Source organism: Panthera leo, chromosome B3 (assembly GCF_018350215.1).
Source record: "Panthera leo isolate Ple1 chromosome B3, P.leo_Ple1_pat1.1, whole genome shotgun sequence".
NCBI classification, from domain to species: domain Eukaryota; kingdom Metazoa; phylum Chordata; class Mammalia; order Carnivora; family Felidae; genus Panthera; species Panthera leo.
In genome coordinates, this window is record NC_056684.1 from 81,972,653 (window position 1) to 82,000,018 (window position 27,366).

At 36.2% G+C, this 27,366-nt stretch overlaps 1 protein-coding gene across 14 annotated transcripts in view; it reads left to right on the top strand.

Moving 5' to 3' along the window:
• The window catches only part of AKAP6 (A-kinase anchoring protein 6), a 554,746-nt gene that overhangs the window by 450,453 nt on the left and 76,927 nt on the right, over positions 1 to 27,366 (top strand). For all 14 annotated transcript variants that reach the window (XM_042942947.1, XM_042942939.1, XM_042942943.1 and 11 more), the window contains 2 exons: positions 11,177 to 11,323; positions 14,376 to 14,600. In XM_042942947.1, the coding sequence (XP_042798881.1) occupies positions 11,177 to 11,323; positions 14,376 to 14,600 (372 nt within the window). The remainder of the gene's footprint in view (positions 1 to 11,176; positions 11,324 to 14,375; positions 14,601 to 27,366) is intronic.

Sequence of the window (27,366 nt, forward strand, 5' to 3'; positions counted from 1 at the left end):
TTCATGCGTCATTTCATTTGAGAAACTATTCATTGACTCAATGTTTTCTAAAGATCTCAAATATTCAAGGTACTCCGTGATTGGTCAAACAAAGTATAGTCCTCATCCTTTGAGAGTTTATTGTTCAAATATAAGACAAACATTAAGATTGCTGTTTTTTTTTTATAGATATTTGAGTATATTTTGACAGCTAGACTAAAGGCAAGTATATATTTATGGTCCTAATTCAGGGAAGTTAAGTGTGGATATCAGTGCTTTATCTCATTTCATTATCATAGTTTACTTAAGACATAGCTGGTCAATCAAGCTTTAAGGGGTAAGGTAAGAAGTTCTATGTCTACACAAGAGATTAAAGAAGACAGAAGAAGGTGACCTTGTGTTTGAAGTTTGCATAATAGTAAGCCTTCAGTGGACTGTGCTTTCCTACATTGAAATTTTTACTGGATTTCTAGCATATAGTAGATTTCTAGCATGTCTCATTCTTCTGTGACATGTGGAGAACAGCTCAAGTCAGATGTCCCTTTTCTCTTCTTATTTTGCCTTATTAAAAAAAATCCATTAAATTTTACAGTAGTTCCCAATTAAGCAAAAATAGATGTATTTCAAGGCATTTGTTTAGGTTAGAAGATGGAAAGCAAAAGAAATAATACTTTTAAATTGGAAACTTTTTAAAAGGAGAAAACTGAGTTTCATTACATTAATTGCTGCTCCTCATGTCTTTTTTCTTCCTACATTGCGTACTCTAACAGATATTACATAATTGCATAACTATTCTTACTATGTGCTGACATGACATTACGACAGCCCTGATATGGTGCATCATAATGAAACCGTAATTAGAACAGTCATGATGTATTATGGCAATGATCCACATCGTCACTGAAGTGCATTGGAATGCACAGAAAACCCATTGAGATGTGCAGATTTTCAACATAATATAGCACAACCATGAAGTTTCATAGCATGGAGGAGAAATTGCCATTATGCCCACACTGCTGGCAGCAAAAGTATATAACGCATTTCTTCAATATGTTAGAGAAAGTTCTGCATTGATGGAAGAAAATTTTTGAGACTGGTATTTGTGATGTTTTGTCTTAAAAAAATCTACAAGAAAGACCTTGTTGAAATATGGACTTAACTGCATATATTCTATAGAAGTTTCCTATAAAATATTTAGGTTTCGTTTAATACCTCAAATTCAATGATTGAAGTATTTTTCCTGAAGTAGGACAGATTGAGGATGATTTGAGGATTTTCATTTAATCTTGTCTTTTCTTCTCATTTTTCGTGCCCTATCTTGAGCTTAGATTGTATGGCTTACGTTTTATGTGGTTGTAGCTTTGCTCCCTTATTGTTCTCCTGGGTTTCTCTACATGAGAATCTTATATGTGAGTCTTGTTCAGTAAATGATGGCTTCTTCTTAACTTGGTGTGTTTTGATCTTGGCATTCTTTCTATACATAATAATATGATTGTTATGGCTTATTTGGCAGATGTGAGCCCAAAGAAACTCAACTTTTTAAAGTAGAGAACTTTCAATTTTATTTTCTAGGCCAATCCTCATTTAATGCCCTATTGTCGCATAAAATTTCCCAACCAGATAGACTTCTGGTCTCTGTTTGAATACCTGTGGTAAGTGGAAACTCACTGTTGCCCAAGCTTCATTTCTACTTACTCTTTAGCCTCTGAGCCCATTCCTGATCTCTGAGATCAGATGAAAGAAATGAATGTTTTCTATCGAAAGCCCTCTAAATTTTCCAAGTCTGCTAACATGTCCTTCCCGCTCTTCTGTCATCTTCATTTCTTCCTTACTCCTTGGCTGAATACCTTCAGCTCCTTCAACAGCCTGCTCCTTGGAGAAGTGTTGAATATTCTGCCTTCCTTGAATGTTCTCCTTTGGACATTTTATACATTGTCTAAGTCTCACTTGGAAAATGGAACCCAACCAGAACCAGGACGGCAGGTTTGGGCTTAGTAAATCATAGTCGAGCTGATTTGTTACTTTTCTTATTTATAACCCTGTGATTGTTTCAGTCCAGCTCCAAATCATATTTCCTTTTTTATATTTACCTTCCACTATCCGTTGACTCAATGAACCTAATGACAATGAAGCCTATTAACTTCTATTGTGTGTACAGTTTTTGTATTTTTTTTTTATCAGGGAGAGATTATGAACTCAGACTTGACATTGATCTTATCTCCTACTTAGATTTAATCTACTATGCCAGCATATTGTGTTCCCTTTAGAGTATAGTATCGTCATAAATAGACACTGTGAAGCAGTTGCCTACGCATTCAGATCCAACTCAAAGATATAGTTTGGCCTGTAGGTGTTAAAAACTCTTAATCCAACATATAAAAGTTAGGAGATTTCACATAAAAATATATATTTCTATCTGCTCTTAAATACATATACCTGTCCATATAGAAGCCATATTGAAGCCGTATTCTCACATGTGAACCGTTGGCAAAGCTGACTAGCGGCTACCCCTTTTAGAGGAAACTTGTATTCTCCTATCCTCCACAATCCACACTACTTCTTCCTATTGCCCCTTCACTGGGATCATATATTAGTAATCATCACATTTTTGCATTGTTTTTCCTTTAGTAGAGAAAACACTTCTCTTTTTCCAAGACACTAGCAGTAGTTAGAATATGAAAGAAAATGACTTAGCTCAGCTCAACTACTTTGGTTAGTTGCCAGTTAGTAGGCTATTGGAGCTGGCCAGTACTGGCTCAAGAGAGCTTATTGTTAAATATTCAGGAGTTTTGCTAGCAGTAGCAACTTTTGGTAGTTTGAAATCTGCCATGGTGGGAGTACATACACCAGGGAAATCAGCAAGCACCATAAATCAGGGCTTCCCCCACACCCCCAGAGAGCTGGGTTACTAGTATACCACCACCTGTAGGTATTTGAATTTCTGATCTCTGACATAAGATATTTATTATTATTTATTGGTCACTGAGATTAGTGTAATCAGCCAATCAAATCAACATGCCATATATGTATTTTACTCATATGTGTCATTAATAAAAAAATATTGAATAAGATGACCAAAAAACAACCTGTGGTATAACCTATCCATTAAACAGTGATCATTACATATGGTTGTTCAACAGGTTCTCAGGAAAACTCCTTGTACTTCTGTGCTTTTAAATGATTGCATGCTTCTGCTCCCTTTATGCTTATGAAAATCTAATAGAAGCACATACACCTGATACAGGAATTCACATCCTTGCTGTAGGGATTTAAGTCATTAGATTTTGGGTGTATGTTCTTAGCAATCTAATTATGTTTAAAATCTGGTTAGTAGTGTAGTAAATAACTGGTATTGCTACAAAATTGCATTGAGAAGGTAATAGGATTGAATTTCTACACAAGTTGACAGTCAATTAAAATTTCCATATATCCAATGAGTTAGCCAGTTCTTGGCCGGGGAGCTAGAACAAATGCCTTCCTCCTAAGCCGATCACTTCAAAACAGGCAAAATTTTATAATACAGTCAAATCAAGACTCAATGCCTCAACTAAAATGTGAGTTTGGCTTATCAAATACAGATCAAAAGCAAGAGATAGACTAGAGAGCACCCACGATATTTCTTCCTTAAATTCCTCTATTTTTTATTGTCACTGGAGGAAAAATAACACATTAAAACCTCCTTACTGAATTACTGTTCTAAACCAATAGATCCATGGGGCTTGTTCAGCTAAAAACTACAACAGACTTTGTAATGCAGTGATGTAATCTTGGCTTTGTGTCATTTATATTCAACCTAAAAAAAACAATTTTCTTGAATAGACAGGCTGACAACAATATTGTTCGGTGTGGGTTTTTATTTGGATTCTTTCCAAATGGTTCACATGCCTTCACAGTAACACATCATGCTTGCTTACGTTTTTTGCCTGAATTCCAAAGTTTGCCCCTTTTACTAGCTTTCTATTTTTCTTTTAAGGTCTCAGTTATGTTTGTAAAACTAACCAGCTCCACCACAAAATTAGGATGTATCTTGCAGAGTGCATTCATTTTACTTTTTGCATATTTTTCCTGAGGTCATGTCAAGGTTAGTTTGAATTCCATCCTACATTAAGACTTCTTTCACAGCTATTTAGCTCGGCAGCCTACTCCCCGCTGGGGTCTGCCCCTTGGGCACGTCAAAGCTTCAGACCTGACAAATCACACACAGATGAAGCTGTACAGTTTTTTAAACAGTTTCATCAGTAACTTTTCTTTATCTTTTTCACTATCCTCCTTCATACAGAGATTTTTTTTTCCCTCCGAATTACCATTTAAGGAATCTTAAATTCTATTTGGAACACTTTGTTTTCCATTGGAATTACAAACTGGCAATATCATTTATTTTCTAGTAAATCATACTAATAGCCTCCTAATCACCAAGACTACATACTGAAAGACCTGTAGACCGTTTCTGACTAGTATAAGTGTAATTCCACTATTAAAATCTATTTGTAGCAGGAAGCTTAGTTTTAGATCGGTGGCTACATCTACCCGAATCAGGAAAAAAAAAAAAAAGTCAACCATAAAAATGCATCGAGTTTATGACATATTATGGGTTGAGCCTGGAAATGTTTCTCAAATGGTTAGTAATATGCCCTTATCAGTATTTTAGCAAATTGTAAAACTAATGGTGCAACTCCATTTCCTGTTTAATTGATGAAGTTAAAATGCTTGGTTGCTAATGAGTGTATTAGCAAACAATGTCCCCTCTACAGGCTTAAGTAGATCAGGATTTTTTTTTTAAAGCAGCTTACAGTCCTTATTTTTATATAATGAAAAAAGTTGGCTGCCACAGAATTGCTAGATCAACTGAAGAAATGGTGTAATTATTGTTGTGTAGTCACTTTGGCAATGTCAAACGGCCAGATTATAGTTTTCTAGTTCTCACACTAGAAAATAGTTATTTTCTTTTACAAACCATAGGCTTTTCATTACATTTTCATTCAGGACAAACAATACCTGAAGATCTTAACTGCAGACTAAGCAGAAAACTTAGAAGTGCGAAGAAAAAATAATATCTGAATGATTCTCCTCTCCTCAGTCCTCTTTTACAGTTAGCTCAGTATAAAAGTACCCAGCAAAGGGGTCTATAAAGGTTGCTTGGTTGAAACTAATTAAAGACAGGTCTAAATAGAAAAAGAAAAGAAAAAGGGATCAAAGGAATTACATTAGGTGTCAGGATGCTGTTTGGGGAGATTTATTTAGAATTTTGTAATTCTATTACAGGAAAAAGCTAAATTCTAAAAATGCCCATTTTTGCCCTAATTCCATATTTGCGTTATTTTTGCAATAAGATACGTGTCAACAGGCAAACATCTTGAAGAAATCATTTCGGCGTTGGCGCATTAACACATTATGGTGAAAAGAGAGGCTTGTGCTTTTCACGCAGCGCATTTCAGTCTTCAATTAATGTGAAAGCACTACAATGCCTATGCAACTTCTCTTGCCTAGTGGTGCACCATTTATCATTGCAGTTTTACATTGACCTTGACACCCACTTCATTAGAATAAAGATTGTCTACCATTTAGGTTACATTGTTCCTCTGCACAGAGACCCCATGCAAATTTCTGTTCAGATAGAAGAGCTGCGAGGCTGTCAGAGGTCATCTGCATTAAATGATTGCAGCTATTTTCCAACTGCTTCTTTTCATTCTACTCAATTCAGGCTAGGAGGATCAATCAAGTCCTCTGCCTGAAACAGTGGGACTGCTGGGAATATAACTGTTTTTGGTAGTAGTAGATATGCCCTAAACAGTATTAAATATTTAATATAAACTCATTAAAGGCCATGCAAAGGCTTCAGAAAGATATCAGATTTATAGAGAAATGTAAGGGACTAGAGAACCTTTAAAAGATAAATAGAAGGAGAATCAATTTTATAATTTTAGAGAGTAAGATTACAATAGTTCTTAAACTTAGTAAATCTTTTCAATGGAGACTTTTTTCTCACCCTTGACATGGGCAGGGAAGGGAGAAGACAGGCAGGCTTGGTGTTCTTAGGCAGTATTTTACAGGAAATCAGAATGAAAAGTTTTCAGTTCTTGGTGTTTTTAGTTTTGTTCTATAACAATGAATACCGTTCTGGGTATTTATTTTCAAAGGCTTAGGTATTTGTTATGTAAAAGAAATGATTGGAGAAATAAGTTGCCAGGTTTCCTACTTAAGTTTTCTGAGTGATATAATTGGAATTAAATTATTAATGGGAGATACTTTAAAAAAGATTGTTTTATGATCTTCTATTAGGGAATTTGCAATTCATTTTAATATTTGTAGTTTGATTTATATTAAAGATAATGCAATCTATGTCCAATTAACAATACATGGCCAATGTAATGTGATTTCCAGATCATGCAAATGGAATAAGCTAGAAGAGGGGGTAAAACTCAATTCTTAACCTCAGATGTAATTTGCTGTGCGAGTTCTGGCAATTTTAAATGACATTGCACTTTTTAATTTTTCCAAAGGCTCAGCAGCAAATTTATCCCAATCAAGAAAGCCTATTATTAATTTACAAGGACAATTGTAGGAGTCTTTATAATTTCTCTGTGCAATTATTCGCCATAAATTGCTAATGGTAAAATACAAAGAGTTTGTAAGAAATAACGACTCTTATTTGTCGTGGGCTCGAGCCGCCTTCTTCATTCTCGAACATCTTCCCAAAGTGTTGGTGAAATTGGCTCCAGGTGAAACATCACATGCGTCATCAGATGCTGGACACTGGTGTTCTGGAAAAGGGGGCAACACCAGAGGTGCTGCAGAGACGACACTGGCCTCTAGCAGATTCCAGCATGCGGGGGCATGTACAGCTGAGCTGTGGACCCTGGACTTTCATATAAAAAGACTCTTTGTTCACCACTGAATGGCATTAGGCATGGACTTGCTGAGGGGCCACCATGAAGTCTCGCATGAGGAGGGCAAACACTAGCCAGAAAACACAATGCGGGAGTCATAGACAGACACATCTCTGCATTTTTGTGCAAAAATGCCTATTTTTCACATATAGTTTTGCTGCTAGTTTGGTGTTTTGGTGTGTTCCTACCATAGGCCTTCTTGTTAAAAGACTAAAATACATTCCTCCCCCCACTGTATTTTCTCTATCTGTTGTGTGTTTACAGGAAAGGAGATTATGCTGGATATACAGGTGTTTGTGGTATTACTTGGTACTTGGAAAGATATTCAAATTTGTTATTCTAATGACTAGATCATTTTCCTTGCTTAAAGTTTAACTCTTCCTAATATAAAGTCACATCAAGCCCAGTTAAAATATGGTATAGGATGTAAATACTTAAACCCCGAAGACACAGAATCAGACAGTCCTGTTCTAATAATCAAGAAAATTCTTTGGTTTAATTCTTGTGCTTCTCGTAGCCAAAACTTCACTCTCTGCTCAGCAATGTCTGGTCTCTTTTCAGCATAACCAACAGAAGCACCATACAAAAGTCTTACAATGGATGTCTTAATCTCTCTGTGTGCTTTTAGAGCATTATTTTGAATTCCATCATGCTGCCTTTTTTCTTTCCTCTTCTGAAGTTTTATTACAACAGCAGAATTCCCAGGGAGCTTTGGGGGCAAGGTTCACATAATATAGCCCTGAAGTTTTGCTTAGGTGGAATCCATCCCCCAATCCTGGCCATCTTTTGATGATCTTTCTATTTCAAAAAGATTCACTGTGTAGAATCTTATAGCATTAGCTGTATGTAGTTTATTTTCTATTTTTTTATTTACTAGACAGTGAGTATCTACAACCCTTTCATGATGCTTTCTTTCTCTGACCTCACCGTGACAAGGCATCTTGTTCTTTAACATTGAGGGAGGCAGAAAAATGCTGGAGTTTCTCAATGTGTGCCTTCTATACCAGTTTCAAAATGGCTTATTCTTCTGGTTTCCATGGTGACAATTAACACTGTTTCAAGGCATTGTTCCAGTCTCCATTTAGGCAGAATTTTTGGTGTGATTTTTAACAAAAAAAAAAAAAAAAAAAAAGATTTTAGGAGGGAAAAGAGCCTTTAGCATAACTGTCAAAAAAGTTATCTCAATCAAGTCTTTATGCATTTCTAATTATATTTACTTCAGAAATCCCTATTTTTACTGGCTTTGTTTTATAATTCAATTTTAGCGTTTGTACTTTTAAAAAGAAAGGACTGAGTGAGAATTTCTGAAAACTTCCTTAATTTTTAGTGACAACAGCAAGCTAACATTGGTGGTTATTTTTAACTCTGTTTTTAAAGTTTTCTTTGTATACCTTCTGTACACCTAGGAGTGGCATTTAGGATAGAAGTGGCCTGCGTTTTTAATTTAGATCATTCACGTATCTATTAGGAGGCTTCATTAGTCAAAATTGAATTGGCCAAGCAAATACACTTAATAATGTAAATATGCCCTTTCAATAGAATATATTTTATTTTTGACTAGACAGAGAGGCCCACAGCAGGTGCTGTGGGGAAATTAAATACTGGATGCTTATTTACCTTAGCACTCAAGAAAAGCCATCTGACTTTAACTTCGTTAATCTCATTTTTGGCTATTGAAGAGTAGTCTCTATCATAATATCCCAGGCTATAGGACACAATGGGGCAGCCTCTGCTCACTTACTGCTGTGGGTGAAATGAATATGAAGATTAAATTATCTTCTCACCACAGGATAAAGTAGCCCTACTTGATAGGATGACTGATAGAGCAGGCTGTTGATTCTCCTCGTCTGATGCTTCTGAAAAGATGTTGGAGAGAGAAGAGCAAAATGTCCTGAGCATCAACAAAAACAACGTTTGCATTATTATATACGTATACTGCTTGAGGTCTGAAATCATATCAGATTCAACCTTCAGAGTGCCTCAAAAATAAGAACAAATATTTTTGCCTTAAATTACATGACATTCTAGTATCTTTCAGGTACATACCAACACACCTAATAATTGGCTGGATTATCTTAGCTTTTATAGTTTGAAGGCATTGTCCATCAATCACATCTTTAATCAAGCTCTTTATACAGTAGGTTATGTGGGGACAAGACCAGGGAGAGTACATAAAGACAAGTTTTTTTTTAATGTAATAACCGTTTATTAGAGGTTGCTGTGACTACTTGTACCACATTTCATAGAGAAAATTATTTTATTATGTCTAAAATTAAATTAATTGCTTTTTATATTTTTATTATTATAAGACTATTATTTTTATGGGCCAAATCTAAACTGTTCTCTTTCTTGACTGATCTGCTATGTGGGAGCCATTAAAAGTTGGGATAAAGAGAGGGGATGAGATTGTCACAAGTGACAGTGATAACTGGTTGAGGCTGCTCCCAGGTGGCACAGCCGGAGGACTCCCTCTGTCAGGGCACGTGGCAAAAGCAAAAGATTTGAATAGGACTCGTCTGCCTGCCCGAAATGCTGGTTTCCCCAATATTATGTCAAAGAATTCTTACCAAATTAATTATGTAAATCTTTGTCGGCAGCATCATCTTTAGATGGGAATCTGATTACATAAAGCAGATTGCCCTCTCCTCAATCATCACTCTGATAAATAAAACACTATCTGGGTTTCTGGAATACTTGTTGAGTGTTTGGTCCAGAAAACTCGAGTGGCCAGTGTGTTTTTTAAGTATTGGAGTAACATGATCCTGGTAATTGCCTGCCATTAGAAAATGCAATCAGAATCTCCCACCTATCACAGGTCAAATTCTGGAAGAGTTCTCAAACAACCCTTGATTTTTTTCGTTATGCATATTCATGTAATTTTGGATACTTTGACACCCTGATCAACATTCATTAATACTATGAAATGCTTTAAATCACCTCATTTAAAACATTTTGTTCTGTGATCCACAAATGACTAACATTTGGAGAAGTTTACATAATACAAATGATGTGCATGCTTAGCGTAAATGGAAGATTAAAATAAGAAACTAAAAGTATGCAAACATATGCACGTAAATGCTGAGGATCTATTACCCAAAACAAGGATTTCACACCTTCTTTTCCTTTAAGCTGCTGCCAATCGTATTTTAGTTTGGGATCATATACAATATCATGGTTTAAAGGTGAATAACATGCTTGGGCAGGTTTTGAACTTGCTGATTTGCTGATTTGCCCAGACAAAAGCTTTTCTTATTAGATCTGTTAAGGTGCTCCTCTTAGCTTGGTTAGAGCAATGGAGCAGTACTACCAAGAACCTTAGTGCCCCAACTTTTATGGCTCAAAGAAAAAAAATGGGGATTGCCATTATACTTTGACAATGTGCTGAAGTTGTAAAATATGTGTAGTATTTTAACTAGAATCTAGTTTTCAACTCAGAGGTGTTTTTTGTGTGTAGTACCTTTTAAAAATATAGCCACAGTCATTTATAGCTATTCATAATACAAGACTTTCTAACTATGAAGTTATCCAAATAGAGTTATTTGAAGAGAGTCACTATAGTAACTGCCATATTAAATGGCACTTACATTATCTCTAGCAAAACATCTTTTAGCAGAGACTCACTTGGCAGTTTGTTACAATACAATGTATATTGGGGGAGAGGGGACTGTAATCAATTGTGATGTTTGGGGACATTTTACAATAATCAATAAAGAAACATAGATTTGTAACAATTTCAAAGCTCTGGTTTGCTTTTTTCTCTATATAAGTACCTCTTCTTCAAGCCCATGCAATTTTTAAGTAAAAGAAAATGGGGGAAAAAGGGTTAACTGGGAACTCAGGAGACTTACAGAATAAGGAGGAAGTTTACACAATCTTTAGGGATCATTTTATTTGTACCACCCTATACCACGAGTCCTTTGTGGGGCAGACATGAGAGATGGGCAGCGCTCTGGAGCCAAATGTTGACCCAAATTAACTGTAACAGTATTTTCCTAGACCAGGTATTTTCCTACTTGGAATATTTTAAATTAAAGACCCAATGTGTGTGTAAACTTTACTTTAATGTGACATAAATTTTAGTCAACTAAATGGAATACCTTGGATGTTTATGTATGTGTGAGTAATATATGCTTTAACTGTTTTCAGCACTATTGCTCAACGACTCAAGGTACTTAGGTTTAGCCTTCCCATAAATTTTATTGGAAACAAAAACTTTTAACACTCATGAGCGTCACTAACTCTGTGCTCAAAGATTTGCAAAGAACACCTGTCTCCCTAATGATAGCTTTCCTTCTCTCTTCTCGTTTTAGAGATACAGTGTGGAAATGTCCATCAGGGACCTGAAAAAGACAGAGCTGCTTAGTAAGGTTGAAGCTTTGAAGAAAGGTGGCGTTTTACTACCAAATGATCTCCTTGAAAAAGTGGATTCAATTAATGAAAAATGGGAACTGCTTGGGGTATTTGCATTTTTATTACTGTTTGTAGGTTATGTGTACATTTTTTGTGTAGTGAAGTACTCTATCTGTCTGATTTCTAATTTGAAGCACAAATATCTCTCTCTTTCAATTCACTACCTACATTTCAAACAAGCTATTTATGCTATTATGAGGAAAAAAACACTGCTTTTCCTTTTCTGTGGGATTTTTTTTTTACACTGAGCTTGTCTCCTCTCAGATTTTAATAATTTTGGTTCTTTAATACATACAAAAGTAAGTAAAATATGCCATGTATTATGGGTATGCACCAAGTGAACTATAATACAGTATATCTGATATACACTGACTGTCATGCTTGAATGAATGTTAATAGAATTTACTCTGAAGGTACATGTTAGAGACATCCACTGTGTAACTATTTACTGTACCCTTCAGATGAAAAGGGGAGTTGTCACTACAGCTTTCAAGTGACACTAAAGCCACCAAAACAAAGATGCAAATCTGACCCAAATCTGAATTGCAGAATGAAATCGGCCTCTGTTTTGTGCCTCAATTTCCAGCTCACTTTTAACAAAAGCCAAAAAAAAAAAGTTTCATGTAATTCATTTCACGCAATGATGGGCTGGGTCTCAGCCAAAGCCTGAGATGCAAGAATCTGGCAAAAAGGCAATATAGAGATTCTGTTACCCAGAGACCTGGATGGCACTGTGCACGAGACAGTACTGTCCTTTTGTTGGAAGACAGCTGAGAGAGAGAGAGGTTAGACTGTATTTTTTCATCAACTTCTCTCCTAAATTGCCTTCACTTCAAATCAAGGGTAAGCTAAATTTGTCAATTACTTAAATGATTAATTATAACAGCAAAGTATGGGTGGTGTCAGTTATGGAGCATAATTTTGCATGCCTTCCATTTCCTGCCTCTTTTTTTTTTAATTTTAAAGAAATAATACTCCAAAAATATTTTGAATAAAAAGCTCTCCGTGTACCTTGATGACTTGGAGGATTGCCAGTGTTCAGTTTATGCCATACTTAATCTAGGTGATTAAAAAAACTGCAAGTTTAAATCCTTGCTTTCTCATCTAAATTCACTAGGCTCTACACTTGTGCAAAGTAACTTAAAACATGGAAAGTTTTTACTCTGACCTACTGTTACATTACTTTTTAATAGTAATTAATGGCTTCCACCTCATAATATGGTGATTTAAGTTGGAACCTACTAACTTGTACAGAATTCATTGATCTCCTGCAGGAGAAATGTGGTTAGCGTACGACATTTTTAAAGGGTTGTTTTACTAAAGAGATGAGAACAGCAACTTTATGTGCTAGATAGAAAGAGCTGTAGTTTAATATATCTGTTTCTAATTTGATAAATAACTAAACACAATCTTTTTTGAAAATTATTTGATGTCACGTATATTGCTTCCTCAACAAAAATTTTAAATCAACATAATATTAAAGAAACAGAATATTTAGCTATCCTTCATGAGTCAGATACCCGAAAAACGTTTGCCATTTTGACAAAAATACCATTTGAATACAATATGCAGAGTTTTGTCATGATTTAGGGGGAGAGAAGGGCGGGGGGAAGATTTTTAACAAAACCTGTGCTGCAGTAACACCACCAGGCATACCGCTTTAATTGGCCTGATTACATTTTAATTGGCATGAAAAAAATTTAAAGACAAGGATTTTAACTTCTAACAATAGTAAAATAGAGGGATATGGTTTTTAATATTACTTTCATCTAAGGTGAACAGTGTGGAATGGAAATACATTAGAATGAAATGTCAGTGGTGCGTACAGTTTAATCTGTGAAATTTTGTCCCCTGTGCTGCATATTACTCTGTCTCAATTGCATATTAAACAACCCTATCAAGGCAGGCATTGGCATCTGCTGTGCTGACACAAATTGTGAATTAAATGAAATTGATGTCCTCTGTCGTATATTTATGAAGACGGACCATTCTCTGAAGTATTCTGTTTATGAAGAATTTATGATTGCAAACTGTTCCAGAACAAAAAAGTGGCAATAAATTCTTTTTTGTGACCCTACCCTCCAAGGGCATTGATTTCACCTCCTGCTGCTACTTTTGTTACAGCATAAAAACAATAGCTAAATCTGGATTCCACTGAGGGTCTTCAAATTATCAATATTTGCACCATGAAAATACAAGGGTGTTGCCAAGAAAGGCTATTTTTCTGTTATGATCTCCTAAAGATACTATTTACAGAACACCACACAGCAAATGAATGTTTGTTGACTTAATTTTATTTGTGTTTTAAGCTTATTTTTGTAGGTTTAATTCATCATTATAGATTAACTCCTACTGATTCTCCAGAGTGTTTTCCATTTAAAAAAAAAAAAGCCCTCCCAACTGCACATTCATGCCATAGTGGTTAATCTAAGAAGGCTTCTAGCATAGTGGATTGGGGCTTATTTTGACACATATATAAGAAAATCTAGCAACCAGAAATGCAAAGTGGTTAAGGGTGGGGTTGAACAATTTCCAAGTCAGGTAAAATGTGCCAACAGCACTGAGGAGGCTACCCCTTCTGAACAGCCCTCAGTCATATATGGTTTGGGGAATTATACTTTATGAAACAAAACAAAACAAAACAAAAGGAATTTAATTCTCCATGCATAATCTACTCCTGGCCTCTTTAGTATATTGATTAAACTCAGACTTCTATCTCCTGAAAATGTTATGCAGACACTAGTTTACTGTAAACTCCCATCATGAGAATTCAAATGAATTTTCATCAGTGTCCATGGTGAACTTTTCCTTCCTGTTAAAGGAAATTATAAGTGAATGAGGTCTTCTTAAGCCTCTGGTGGTGGTCAGAACAACACACATGGCTCAAGAATTCGAAAATCCTAAATGGAACAATGAGCTAATCTGAACTGAATGTCAGTTGTGAAGTAGCAGGTGCAGCCGGACACCTTCCAGGTGGCTCTTGTTACCAGCCAAACTGTGATATGTTTTTGGTACCTGAGCTAATCTATGTTTTTGTTTTTTTTTTGTTGTTGGTGGTGTGTTTTTGTTTTTGTTTTTGTTTTTAATCCGATGCCTTAGAAAACCCTAGGACAGAAGATCCAGGACACAATGGCAGGGCACAGTGGGTCTGGTCCGCGTGACCTGCTCTCTCCCGAAAGCGGAAGCCTGGTAAGGCAGCTGGAGGTCAGGATCAAAGAACTGAAAGGGTGGCTAAGAGATACAGAGCTTTTCATCTTCAATTCCTGTCTGAGACAAGAAAAGGAAGGAACAATGAATGCTGAGAAACAACTGCAATACTTTAAGGTAATAAAAAAACAATCCAAGTTGATAAAAAGCTTTCTTTATGGGAGGGATGAAATATTTATCAAGTACATAAAGTATTATACCCATGTATCTATGTATCACTGTGCACTCAAATGTTTCCTTGAATTTATAGACACCCTCCACGTTTCTTGTACGCCAACGTCTGTGTGTGTATAAAGATGAACATTAAGCATATCAAATACACATTGTATGGGGGGGGGATCTCTGCTGCTTGTGTGTTTTGTGCAGTGCCTGTGGAGGGAGAGCTTTGATAAATTAAAAGCAGACCAGCAAACGCTAAAGATTCCTGAGGACTTTGAAAGGCAGACCTAAATGTTCCATAAATAATGTGGCTAAAAATACTTCCATGAAGTGATATGATAAAAGCACATGATTTAATTGAATACCATTAATGCTAACAAAAAGAAACATAATTTTTACATGTGAGAGTATCAATTATTTATGGAGGGAAGAAATAAAGTAAGAGGTTCCTACATTACAGGCATATTCCACCATAGAAAAATGCCAACCTTAGCAACACAGCTATGTGTGTGTTCACTGGACGTCCACGAAGAAGCATGTACCTCATTTGTGTCCATGGTTTATGCACCATCTATTCAAAAGCAGTTTAAAATTCAAATATTTTCTTGTATTGCCTATGCTAGTCTATTCCCTTTGAATCTTCCTGTAAGTGCAGTGATTATTTAGGCTCTGGCTGTTAACAGTCTGAGGCTCTGGGGTTACAGGATATGAACTTGGTGCCAAGAAACCTTCTGGCATAAATAGTCTCAAAGAGGAGAAAGGAGAAAACCAAGAAGGAAAGAACTTCTTAGGACCAAGGAATTGTCCCTTTTCGATGCTTTCCAGGACCAGGTTTTATTCACTCCCAGCCCCTCCCCCCACTGCCATCCCCTTGCAGCCCTGCAACCTTCCAACTGTCTATCGTAGAATTGAGTCACATGATGGCTCCCTTTCCGTCTGCCACATAAGCAGGCTCATGTTGCTTACTTGCATAGCCTTAGAGGAGGAGCTGTCAAAGGTAAGGCCACAATACTTCCCAATAAACTGTCTGCATTACACACCTGCAAATTGCTTTGGTTGAAAACCTTCTCTTCTGCCGCTGAACTGACAAGACCAAACTGGAAATGAAATGAAAGCCTCTTTCCAAGGCAAATAGGTTTTACTCTCTAAACTCTAATGTCCAGAAGATTTGTTATTTCATCTCTACTTGTCTTGCCCTAACCCCCATTGCAGGGAGACGGAGCCTTCTGGTATTTCCCTGTGTTATTTGAACATAGCATGCACCTTGTAAAGCATCCTGGTCATTAGTAGGCTGGATGTTGTGAAATATATTTTTTCTCCACAGTGTCTATGTCACAGCATTAATGAACCAGTTAATGACCCCAGACAGCTGTGTGACCTTGGTCATGTTCCTTATGTTATCCCTTGGTGCCTCAATTTCTTCATCTAAAATATGGGATGCTGATAGTATTTATCTCACACAGCTATGAATTTATATGTATAAATTATTATTTCTGCTTTTTTTGTAATGGTACATTTAAAGGCCAGAAATCTCTTAATATTATAAACCCAAAAATGTTATACAATAATTGGAAATAAAAACAGGAAGTTTGTTATTGCAATTATTTATATACCTACACCATATCTTATAGATATTTATAAACAACTCCCCCTCCCATGTTTGTTGTTATTATTATAAATGTAAGAGTGAGCTCTTCTGCATTCATTTTGCTGACGCTTCCAAAAGACATTAGCTTTATGCTTTAGCTTTGTATAGTGTCATGATTTTCAGCTATCCTAGTAACAAATTTAAGAGAGTTTAAGAAACAAAGGAGAAACAGTGAGAGAGAAAAATCTCTAGACTTCCAGATCAGTAGATAATTCCTAGGTGTCCTAGTCATTTGCTAATACTTTGTAGCCACTAGGGAAATATTCACTACATCTGAATCACTATTTACCATGTGCATTTTAGTGCCTGAAAATAATCCTAGGATTTTTATTTCAAAAGTGCCAGAGACTATCATATGCTCTTTGCTGTTTTATTTGTTTTCCTCAAAGATTGTTTTTTCTTAGGGCATTTTTATATTTTCAGTGTCGCTGGTCATCAAACTAATTGCTTTTGTACCCCATTCTTACATATTTAACTGGTTTTAAAGTAGGCATAGACATTTTTCTATCCTGCCCCTCCCACAAAAGGTAAGACTTTGATGATAATGTTCATCTCTCGATCTGATTTTCTGGCCCTATTCCATCCCCTGCCCTCCTCACCTTAGATAATCATGAACCCCACATTCTTTGTGCCCTTGCTTTCCTTTGATAGGAAAGAGTATTTTTTTTATTTTATTTGTTTTTAACTTTATTAAAAGGTAATCATGCTGTCTATTATCTTTTAGGACTTCTTTTTTCATTTAATATTGTAATGACAGGATTCATTCATGTCATTGAGTATGGCTATAATTCATTTATTTTGATATTTGTATGATATTCCATTGTGAATATATACCTGTATCTAATTTCATGCTAATAGCAGCCTGTGAAGTTGGTATAGGATCTTGATTTTGCAGGTATGGAAATGGCCAGTTGAAGGTTAAGTTTTGTATGTCTAAGGCCAGAATGAGTGGTGGAATTAGGGTTTTTTTTCTTTTGTTTTCTAAACAAATTTTAAGTTTTTTATTTATTTTAAGAGACAGAGAGAGCAAGCAGGGGAGGGGCAGAAAGAGGGGGAGAAGGAGAGAATCCCAAGCAAGCTCTGCACTATCAGCATCGAGTCCTACGTGGGGCTTAATTAAACTCAGGAACCATGAGATCATGACCTGAGCAGAAACCATGAGTCAGATGCTTAACCAGCTGAGCCACCCAGACACCCCTAGAATTAGGTTTAAATCTAGGGCTGTCTGACTCTAAAGTCTATTCTCTGAACTACTATGCAAAATTGATATTTATTGATATTTACTGAATTCCCTTCAATGCTGGATGACTCAAAGAGAAGAGCAGAACAGAACTAAATGTCACTATTGCTTTGTGGTTGGTTTATCGGTCACAATCTTCAGCAACTGGGCCAGAATAGCAAATAGTTTTGGCTATTGAAGATCTTGGGAGGTGAAAATATTTGTGTTTTTATTTTACAGTTTTATACTATATCAGTGTAGACCTTTATTTTTGTAATGTGTCACTTTTTAAATTGAAACTTTCAAAATTTTTGAGATTATGGAGTCTTGATAATTCTCTATAACCTGAAACTTGGGTCCCTTCTAAAGTTTTGACCTTGAGGAATTTGATCAGATAAGCTAAGTGGATCTAGCATGATGGCACTTCTTTTTTGTTTTTTAAGAAAGCTTTATGCCTGTCTGTTGGAATAAATGTCTTTCCTAGCCAGAATTTTAAGTATTTCTGAGCTGTTTACTCTTTAGTGCTTAGTGTATGATTAATCAAGTGTTCTGTATATTATCACGTTCATTGGAAGAATCAAACCAAATGTTTGTAATATAATAATAATGTAACATAATGTTTATAACCTGTCAAAATCATAATTGATAATAAGCATATGCAGAATAAAAACTTTTTACTTACCACAAATCCAAAGAACAGATACCCTCTGCCTTTTTACGTGATAAAATTTCTCAGATAGGCGTTATTAAAGAATTTTTATGTGTGGAACTCTTTGCCACAATTTGCCTCGTCTTGTGGGTTCCCAAATGTCTACTGCTGTCATTGGTCACATGGAAGACAGGCTTTATCCATAGGATTTAGCTTTATGATTCTCCATTCTCTATAATCTCAGGCTTTTAATGGAACAAACTCCTTTATATGACACCCAGAGTAATGATAGATAAGCCACAGTGCACTACCCAGGAGAACGGGTAGGAGGGTGCTGCATATGAAAAGGAAAACCTGTCCCTTTGTAGACAGAACTGTTTCCTTCTTTGAGTTTGGTCTGGGATGAGAGAAAGGATCAGGATCTTAAGTTTTCAGAAAAAGGGAAAAAGCAATTGTGGAATGTATTCTTTTTCTTTAAGGCAGTAAGTGTGATAAATGTGGGATTAGACACAAGGTGAAATTCTACCTAAGAAACAAAGAGTCAAAGCCCAGCATGGGAAGATACATGAAGATGTGAACCTGAGACCCTTGGGACAGAAATGCAAAATTGTCAAGGAGTGAACACACCATTACAATAAAATGTGGAAGGCACGTCAGAGATTTCATGAGGTCAGCTGGCGAGCTGTTTGCATGCAGTTTCAATGCCATTGCCTGGAAAGCACTACTTTTTAATGATGGCCCTTCAAAGAGAAAATAATTACCTAATCATATGTTTATTGTATTCCATAACTAAATTCATTATTCTAAAGACTCAAATTGGGGAGAAATTATTCATTACCAGCCAGAGGAGGCTGCAGCACTGGACTGGGCCCAGAATCAGCCTGGGAAGGACAAGTTTAGAGTTGCCAAGAGGCTCTGTCATCAAGAAGGTGAATGAATGAGTGGAATAGATTTGGTAAGCTTGGCAATGATTAATGCCCCAAATTTGCTTAGCAATTTAAGTTTGACCAAGCACTTTTATGCAAGCTATTATACTTAAACCTTAGACTAATTACTAATTATGTAAGTTGAAAATTGTGGTCACTTCTTTAAGAATGTTTTTATTTATTTTTATGAATGAAGAACTTGAGATGTGGAAAGTCAACATGACTTGTTTGAATCCACATAGCAACAAGGAGCAGAGACAGAGCAACAGCCATGGTCTTTGGGTTCAAATTCCAGTATTCTCCCTGTCACTCACTGATCCTTCAAAATGAACACTGAAACCTTGTTTTACTCTAAATCAAGGGTTGGCAAACATTTTCTCCAAAGGCCAGATAATATAATCTCTGTCACAGTTACTCAACTCTGCTGCTGTAGTGTAAAAGCAGCCACCAATAATATGTAAATGAATTAGTATAGTGTGTTCAATAGAACTAAGTTACAAAACTATTTACAAAAGTGGACAGTGGGTCAGGTTTGACCATCAGGCCTTAGTTTCCTGACCGTGCTCTAGATTACAAAAATTATCACAAGCATGGCAATGGTACCCTCTGCATCTCCTTTGAGGAAAGGAGGCCATGTGGGAATTGCAGTAGAAGGAGACAAAATGTTCTTTAGTAATTTTAACAATGACACAATTACAACTGGTACTTATCACCTGCTCATAGGATGTAAGTCACAGTTTCGAAATGTCTTACCTGCATTTGCCTATTTAATCCTTATCACCATGCTGAGGCAGGTAGTTTTTTATTCTGTATTTATAGATGAGAAAGCCAAGGCAGGGAAAATTGAAGTAATTTACTTAAGGTCATTCAGGTAGTAAGTGTTAGAGCCAATAGTCAGACCTAGTAAGTTTATTCCAGAATCTGCCACTACTTTGTAAACTCAATAGTCCCTAGGTCAAAGATCTACAAAACACACATCAACTGGTAGCCTGCTCTCACCCCATGTCTGAATACTTGACAGCCAGCTGAAGGAATCAGCAAATCAATGTTTGAAATCTTAGAAATTAAAATTTTTAGGGTACAGTCTTTAAAAGGATTTCAAATTAACTATTAAATGTGCAGCATTACTAAGTAATTACTCCGAAAAGGGATATCACTAATGTACTTAAAAAAAGAGAGAGATAAATAAAAGAGCTAAACACAGTTCTCATGCTTTAAGAAACATTTTCTCAAATCTCACTGTAATTTCCAGAAGTAAAAATTGGACCAATCTGGCCAAGACATTTAGAGGGAATTTCCCATGTCCACTGTGACCAATCTCAATGGCAGCATAAATAATCACACTGGTTGTGTCCCCGCAAACCCACATTTTTAAGATTAGGTTGAAAGACAGAAGAAAATATTTTGGAAGTTTTGAAATATGTGAAAGGAAGCTATGGTTCCTACAGGTTCAGGATCATCCCTGCTGCTGTGTCCTGGAGCCATTACAAACTTTGTAACGATGTTGTTGGCAAAGCTGCAAAGAATTACAGTGATTCAATCTGGCTGTGACAAAAGCATGCAAATGCTTTCAAAATCAACAGACATCAGACAGGATTTAATCTTTTCTATATGTCTTAGATACAATTTTTTAAAAAGCTATTATATTAACCACGTTAGGTTCATCAAAAGAAAATACTGAATTCAGCTTTTATCAGATATTTTGTCCCACCACGTATAAGAAATCCATCATCTAACACTTTGGAAGTAATTTTAAGTAACTGGATACAATCCAGAACTGTCTTTTAAAAAATTTGGCTGGGTTAAGGTTTGAATTCAAAGAGAGATTTAAATAAATGTTATACACACTACCATTTGGGTTTGGTGGGAAGATCCACAGGAAATTTTTATTGGCAGTCTTAGTGCAGCCTTCTAAAGTGAAAAAAAAAAAAAGAAGAAAAGAAAAGGAAGAAAAAAGAAAGAAACAACAAAGACCTAATTCTTTCTGAGCACACCTTTCACTAGAAGGAGATACTGAATGATTCCCATGAAGGGGAATGAGTTGAGGATACAAAGATATAGCCGTGTACTTATTTCAAAGGTGTCATTCGTATTATTGCTATCAGGTAAACCAGATTCATGGAAATTAAAGGCTGCAATGCTAACCTAGGAAGATGAGAGGGAGATCTCACCCATCTTTACTTTATCGCTGCTTAGAAAATCAGACAGAATTACATTTAGGCTCTGAAGCCACTGTGATTAATGTTTCTATTCTTAAGTCTTAATTGATTCTTAACATTATTTCAATGTTATTTTTATTGTTAACACACTCAATTTGGGTAGAAAATGGGGAACAGAATTGTAAACTTGTCTCCATGCTCTCCACTTATCTAAGTGTAGGGTGGGAGCAGTGAATCTGTTCCACGTTAGGGAAGAAGCTTACACAGGTGAGTTCAAGATGCTTGGGTTTATCATGACTCTAACTATTTCTAATCCCTGATTTTAAGCCCCTTAGGTTTCTCATCTTACAAATAGGGATAATAATAGCACTTAGCTCATAGAGTGGTTATAAGATACTATATATGAAAGTTGCTTGCAACTAGAGCCTGCATAGTAAGAACTCAATATATATTAGCATTATAATTACTATAGCATAAACTGGTCTTTTTTTAAAAAGTATTTATTGCTAATACAGCAAAGTAAATAGATAAGTAGTAAACATAAAGAAAAGTCCATGGGGTTTCAGTTACTTGAGGTAAGTTTTATGCTCAATAGGAAGTGAATTATCTATCTTATTGTTTGGTCATTGACCTATAATCATGTAGGTAAAACCACAAGAGGATTGTTTTCCTCTAAAGGCTAGCAAAAAAGGAAGCAATCAGTACACCTTCCAAGTTTCCCCTCTCACTTGGGAAAAGGACAGTTCTTTTGGGATGCAGTAGATCCCAGATTATCAAAGGTGGATCTCCACATCAGGCTACTTTTCGGCTTTTGAGCAAGATGGCAAAACAGCTGCTTAGAGTCCCTTTTCTTCCCCATTTTCTGTCTCCCTGACCTTCTTTTGTAAACACTCTTTTTATATCTTCATCATATTTCTCCTGGTTTACTGCTCTACACACACAATTAGAACTCCACTTAAGGAGAGAAACAAAATTTATTTTTTTAGTGTTAATATTGAGTTGTGAATCCTCTTCTGTAACTTTAGTACCACATCATTCTTTTACAGTTTACCAATTAATGGTAGTTACAGAGTACCCTTACTAGGTCATGTTTGTTGGCAACATTATGACCTAGGATTTCCAGCTGTGTGATCTCAGTAAATAATTTCTTTTTGCCTGATATTATTTATTTGTAAATTTAGGCTTTTTGTTTGAAAGGCTTCCCCTCACCTCTAGCATTCTGTGACTGTGTCGTAGCCATCTTTTTCCTTGGATGAATCTATTCAATTATAGATGTCATTTAATTCCTCTAAACAACACTTTCCATTTGCCGTAAAACTTCTGGTATACAGACAATTCTGTATTCCAGGAGTCATGTTTACTTCGTTGAGAATGATGCTTCAGAAGGACAAGGGCATCTTTTGAACCAAAGTTTGTTGCCTTTGGCACCACAGTAGCCAACTTTGTCTTTATATCCATTTCATTTCTAACATTATAATATCTTTATAATTTGAATAGACATGCGGGTCTAATATGGGAAAGAAAAGGTTTTCCTAGTTATAAATTTCAATCAGAAAGGTGGCACAGGTAACATGAATATATATGTTTTTGTTGTTTTATACATCATCAGGACTCGGTTGATTTAAAAGTGCAAAGAATTATACAAATGGCTGGTATAGTGATGGCAAGCAAATGTACAGGTCTGTGAGAAACAGAATACAGAACACTCTTGGTTAAAATTAATGACCAGGTTGAAGAGATGCGGGATTTGAATGTAACAGAACTAACCAGAGACCCTACAATCAGAGGCATTGCCTTATTCCTTTCTCATCTATTAGGTGCCTTGAAGTCCTTCACAATATGTCTAAAGTCTTCATATATCTTTGCCTGTCATTTGGTTATCAAATTTTTAGCATGTTGTTTTAGGTGATTTTTTTAAATAAATTGCATTCTAATCAAATCTGAAAGTCTCTATCTTTTAATAAAAAAGTAAGCCCTTTCACATATAGTTCTTTTTTTAATTTGAGAGAGAGAGAGGGGGCACATGTTTGAGCAGGGAAGGGGCAGAAGAAAAGAGAGAGAGAGAGAGAGAGAGAGAGAGAGAGAGAATTTTAAGCAGACTCCATGCTCAGTGTAGAGCCTGACATTGGGATTGATCCCACAACCCTGGTATCATGACCTGAGCCAAAATCAAGAGTCAGAAGCTCAACTGATTGAGCCACCCAGGCAGCCCACATTTAGTTTCTTGATTAAGATTGCTGATCTTTTAACTCATCATGTTCCTTCATTTATTCATCCAATAAATATTTCTTGGACACCTACCATGTGGCAGGCCCTGGGCTGAGTGTTAGCAATGCATGAAGCTTACACAGTGGTCTTGTCTAAATATTTTGCTATAAGGCATGTTGTTTTCTTCATTTTTATCCTAGTGAATTGGAATTTTTTAGAAAAGATATCCCTTATATCCAAGAACAAAAATGAATCTACCTTTTATTGATGCCACTTTTAAAATGATAAATTGACTTTTCTGCATCCTCTACGCTATTTCTCCATTTTTGCTGGTATCATCTTGGATGCAGTTATTACCTAATGTTATTATTATTTTACTAATACAATGACATTCTTTCTCATACTTGCAATAATTTTTTTTATGTTTGCATTATATTTTATAGGAATGTGAAACATGATTCAGAATTCTTTATAATACTCATTTCGTTGCTCAACATCAGTTTTTTTTAATACCACGGTTTTCCATTAAAAAAAATTATTCTTAGTACTATTAGATTATCTTCTAATAATTTTTATAGGAAAAGTGCATTCTTAGTATATGCTACAAACCTTGTGTGTCAGAAAATATATTTTCCTTGACCTCACAAATGAACAATAGCTTGGCCAACTGTAAAATTTTGTCATGGAGAATATAACCTTTGACCATCAAAACTGCTAATGATTCTTTTGGCATTTACAGTCATAAAGAAGAAGGCTGATTTTTGTTGCTCCATAGTAACCTTGTTTTTCACTTATCTATGGCTGGGTGTTGGTCCCTTTGTATTTCTTTTGCTGGGAACCTGGTGAGTCTTAATTGATTTTTGACAACTGAAATTTTGCTTTAGATCAGAGAGTTTTGCCTACCATTTGATTATCACAAGTTCTCCATATGTTTAGCTTAGTTCCCTCTTTCTAGAGGTCCCATTCTGTGTATATTAAGTCCCCCAGATCTTTCCTTCACTTAAAGAAACCTATTTTTATTTCTACTTTTTAATACAGGGACTTTTGGTGGAATTCTCAAGGTTTTCTGTTTTTGCAGTACCTAATTTTATAGTTTTTCACTGCAATTTTTAATTCAACAAAAGTTCTCTTCATCTTTGTACAATCTTTCCTGTTCTTGATTTGTTTCATTTGCAGAAGTGCCTACTTCAGTGCCATGGATGCAATATCTTTTTGCATATTTTTGAGAATTAGATTAAAATGTTCTAAGGTTTTCTTTTTTCTTGTACTAATTCTATTTCAAAAGGAGTCTATTAGTCTGTTGCTTTGAGTGCTCAAACTGGGCCCTCCTTTTAACTACAATGTCTGTTAATCTATGTGTTGATTTTTCTATGTCTCTTTGTTCTTAAGGAGAGAGTTTTGTTTGCCAGGACTGAGTGTTAAGGTAGGTCCTCTGAGAGAGTCTGTAAGTGGCTTCCTCTACAAATATTTCAGGCCCTGACAAAAAGGAAATGGAAAATGTAGATTCCCTTGAGTTTTATGAAAATTCAAGAATGAGAAAATGTAGACCATATACAAGGGATAGCCAATTGTCCATTGATACTGAAACATGGGGTACCTATATAACTAATATCAGGTGAAGTTTAAGGCAAGCTAAGGAGTCAATATTTTTCTCATTCATCAGGGGCATCTTCAGTGTCCCAGAGCAGCAGAGTGGTCTTGCAGAGTTGTGTGTCCATCAGTGTTCAGAGAGAAAGCCCCATTAGAAGGTAACTATGCTGTAACTTAGGTGATACGTTCTGGGGACTTGAACTAGTACAATTATAGTGGAAGATAGGAGGAGGCTGGATTTAAGAGAGTCCTCCTGTTAGAGATGACAGGATTTAGAAACTGCTAATGCTGGTAGGGGTGAGGAAGTAGGAGAAAGCCTTCTCAGGACTCACTCCCACTAAGAGCTCCTCTTTTCCTGGAATGCAATTGCCTCTGCCTTCACAGTCCCCTTTAAATAAGAAAATCTTCAAGAAAAGGCATTGGAAGTAATATAACACATGTAAGGATGGAGAGGCTCTGGTACCTAAAAAGAGAAGCCAGTTCAAGATTATTTGGAGTTAACATAATGTGCTATGGAAGTAAATGGGGCATTCCTGGGGAGGGACAAGGAAGTTCCTAGAGTGAGTGACTCTAAATTGACATCTGAAGTGAAGGAGGGGGAGTGTGAACAGAATAACATGTGCATGTGCATGGAGCTCTGGAGATAAGAGACTTCTGTGTTGTTTTGTGTACTTATTTAAATGTTATTCTTGTGTGTATAGGTATGAATCTATGTGTCTAGGGGCACCTGGGTGGCTCAGTCGGTTGAGCGTCTGACTCCGATTCAGGTCATGATCTCACAGTTTGTGAGTTTGAGCCTTGCGTGGGGCTCTGTGCTGACAGCTCAGTGCCTGGAGCCTGTTTCCGATCCTGTGTCTCCCTCTCTCTCTGCCCCTCCCCTGCTTGGGCTCTGTCTCTCTCTCTTTCTCAAAAGTAAATAAACATTAAAAAAATTTATGAATCTATGTGTCTTATCAACAAACTAGAGTGTAAACCTTTTTAAAATTAAGCTATTTTTTAAAAGCAGTATGAGGTTCACAGCAAAATTGAGGGAAAGTTACAGAGATTTCCCATATACTCCCTGTCCCTACTCATACAGAGCCTCCCCCATTATCAACATGGTACCACCAAAATGGTACATTTGTTACAGTTGATGAACTTACAATGACATATGATCACTCCAAGTTCATAGTTTGTATTACAGTTAACTCAATGCTATACATTCTGTGGGTTTAGACAACTGTATAATGATATGTATCCATCATTGTGGTTTATTATACCAAGTATTTTCACTGCACTACAGATCTTCTGTGCTCTGCCTATTTATTCCTAGCCCCCTTCCCCCTGCCCCAACCCCTGGCAATCACTGATTTTTTTTTTTTTAAGACAGAGAGAGACAGAGCATGAGCAGGGGAGGGGCAGAGAGAGAGAGGGAGACACAGAATCTGAAGCAAGCTCCAGGCTCTGAGCTGTCAGCACAGAGCCTGACTCAGGGCTTGAACTCACAGACTGTAAGATCATGACCTGAGCTGAAGTCGGATGCTTAACCGACTGAGCCACCCAGGCGCCCCATCACTGATTTTTTTTACTCTGCATAGTTTTGCCTTTTCCAGAATGTTGTATGGTTGGAATCATACAGTGTGTAGCCCTTTTAAATTGACTTCTTTCACTTAGCAATATGCATGTAAGATTCTCCCATGGTCTTTTCATGGCTTGGTAGCTCATTTCTTTTTAATACTTAATAATATCCCATTGTCTGATTATAACATAATTTATTAATTCATTCACCTACTGAAGGACATCTTGGTTGCTACCAAGTTTGGGCCATTATGAATAAAGCTACTATAAATATCCATATGCAGATTCTTGTGTGGAAATAAGTTTTCAACTCCTTCAGGTAAATACCAAGGAGCACGATTGCTGACTTGTATGGTAAGAGTATGTTTAGTTTTGTAAGAAACTACCAAAATTTCTTCCATAGTGCTAGTATCATTTTGCATTCCCACCAGCATTGAATAAGAGTTCTTTTTCCACATCCCCTTCAGCATTTTGTGGTGTTAGTGTTTTGAATTTTGGCCACTCTAATAGGGGTGTGTTGATATTTCATTGTTGTTTTAAGAGTATAAACTTTTTAAAAGTAGGAACCATCTTAAAGTATTTGTTTTGCATACCCTTTATAGTACCATAGGCAATGTACTTTAGAGTCACTAGATACTTAAGAAGTACTTAGCAGATTGCAGATCATCATGAGATGGGACCTGAGATCATTTAGCTAGCTTAACCTTCTTATTCCGAAGAAGAAAAAACCAAGTCTCTGATAAATTAAATAACTACCCAACCAGAGCC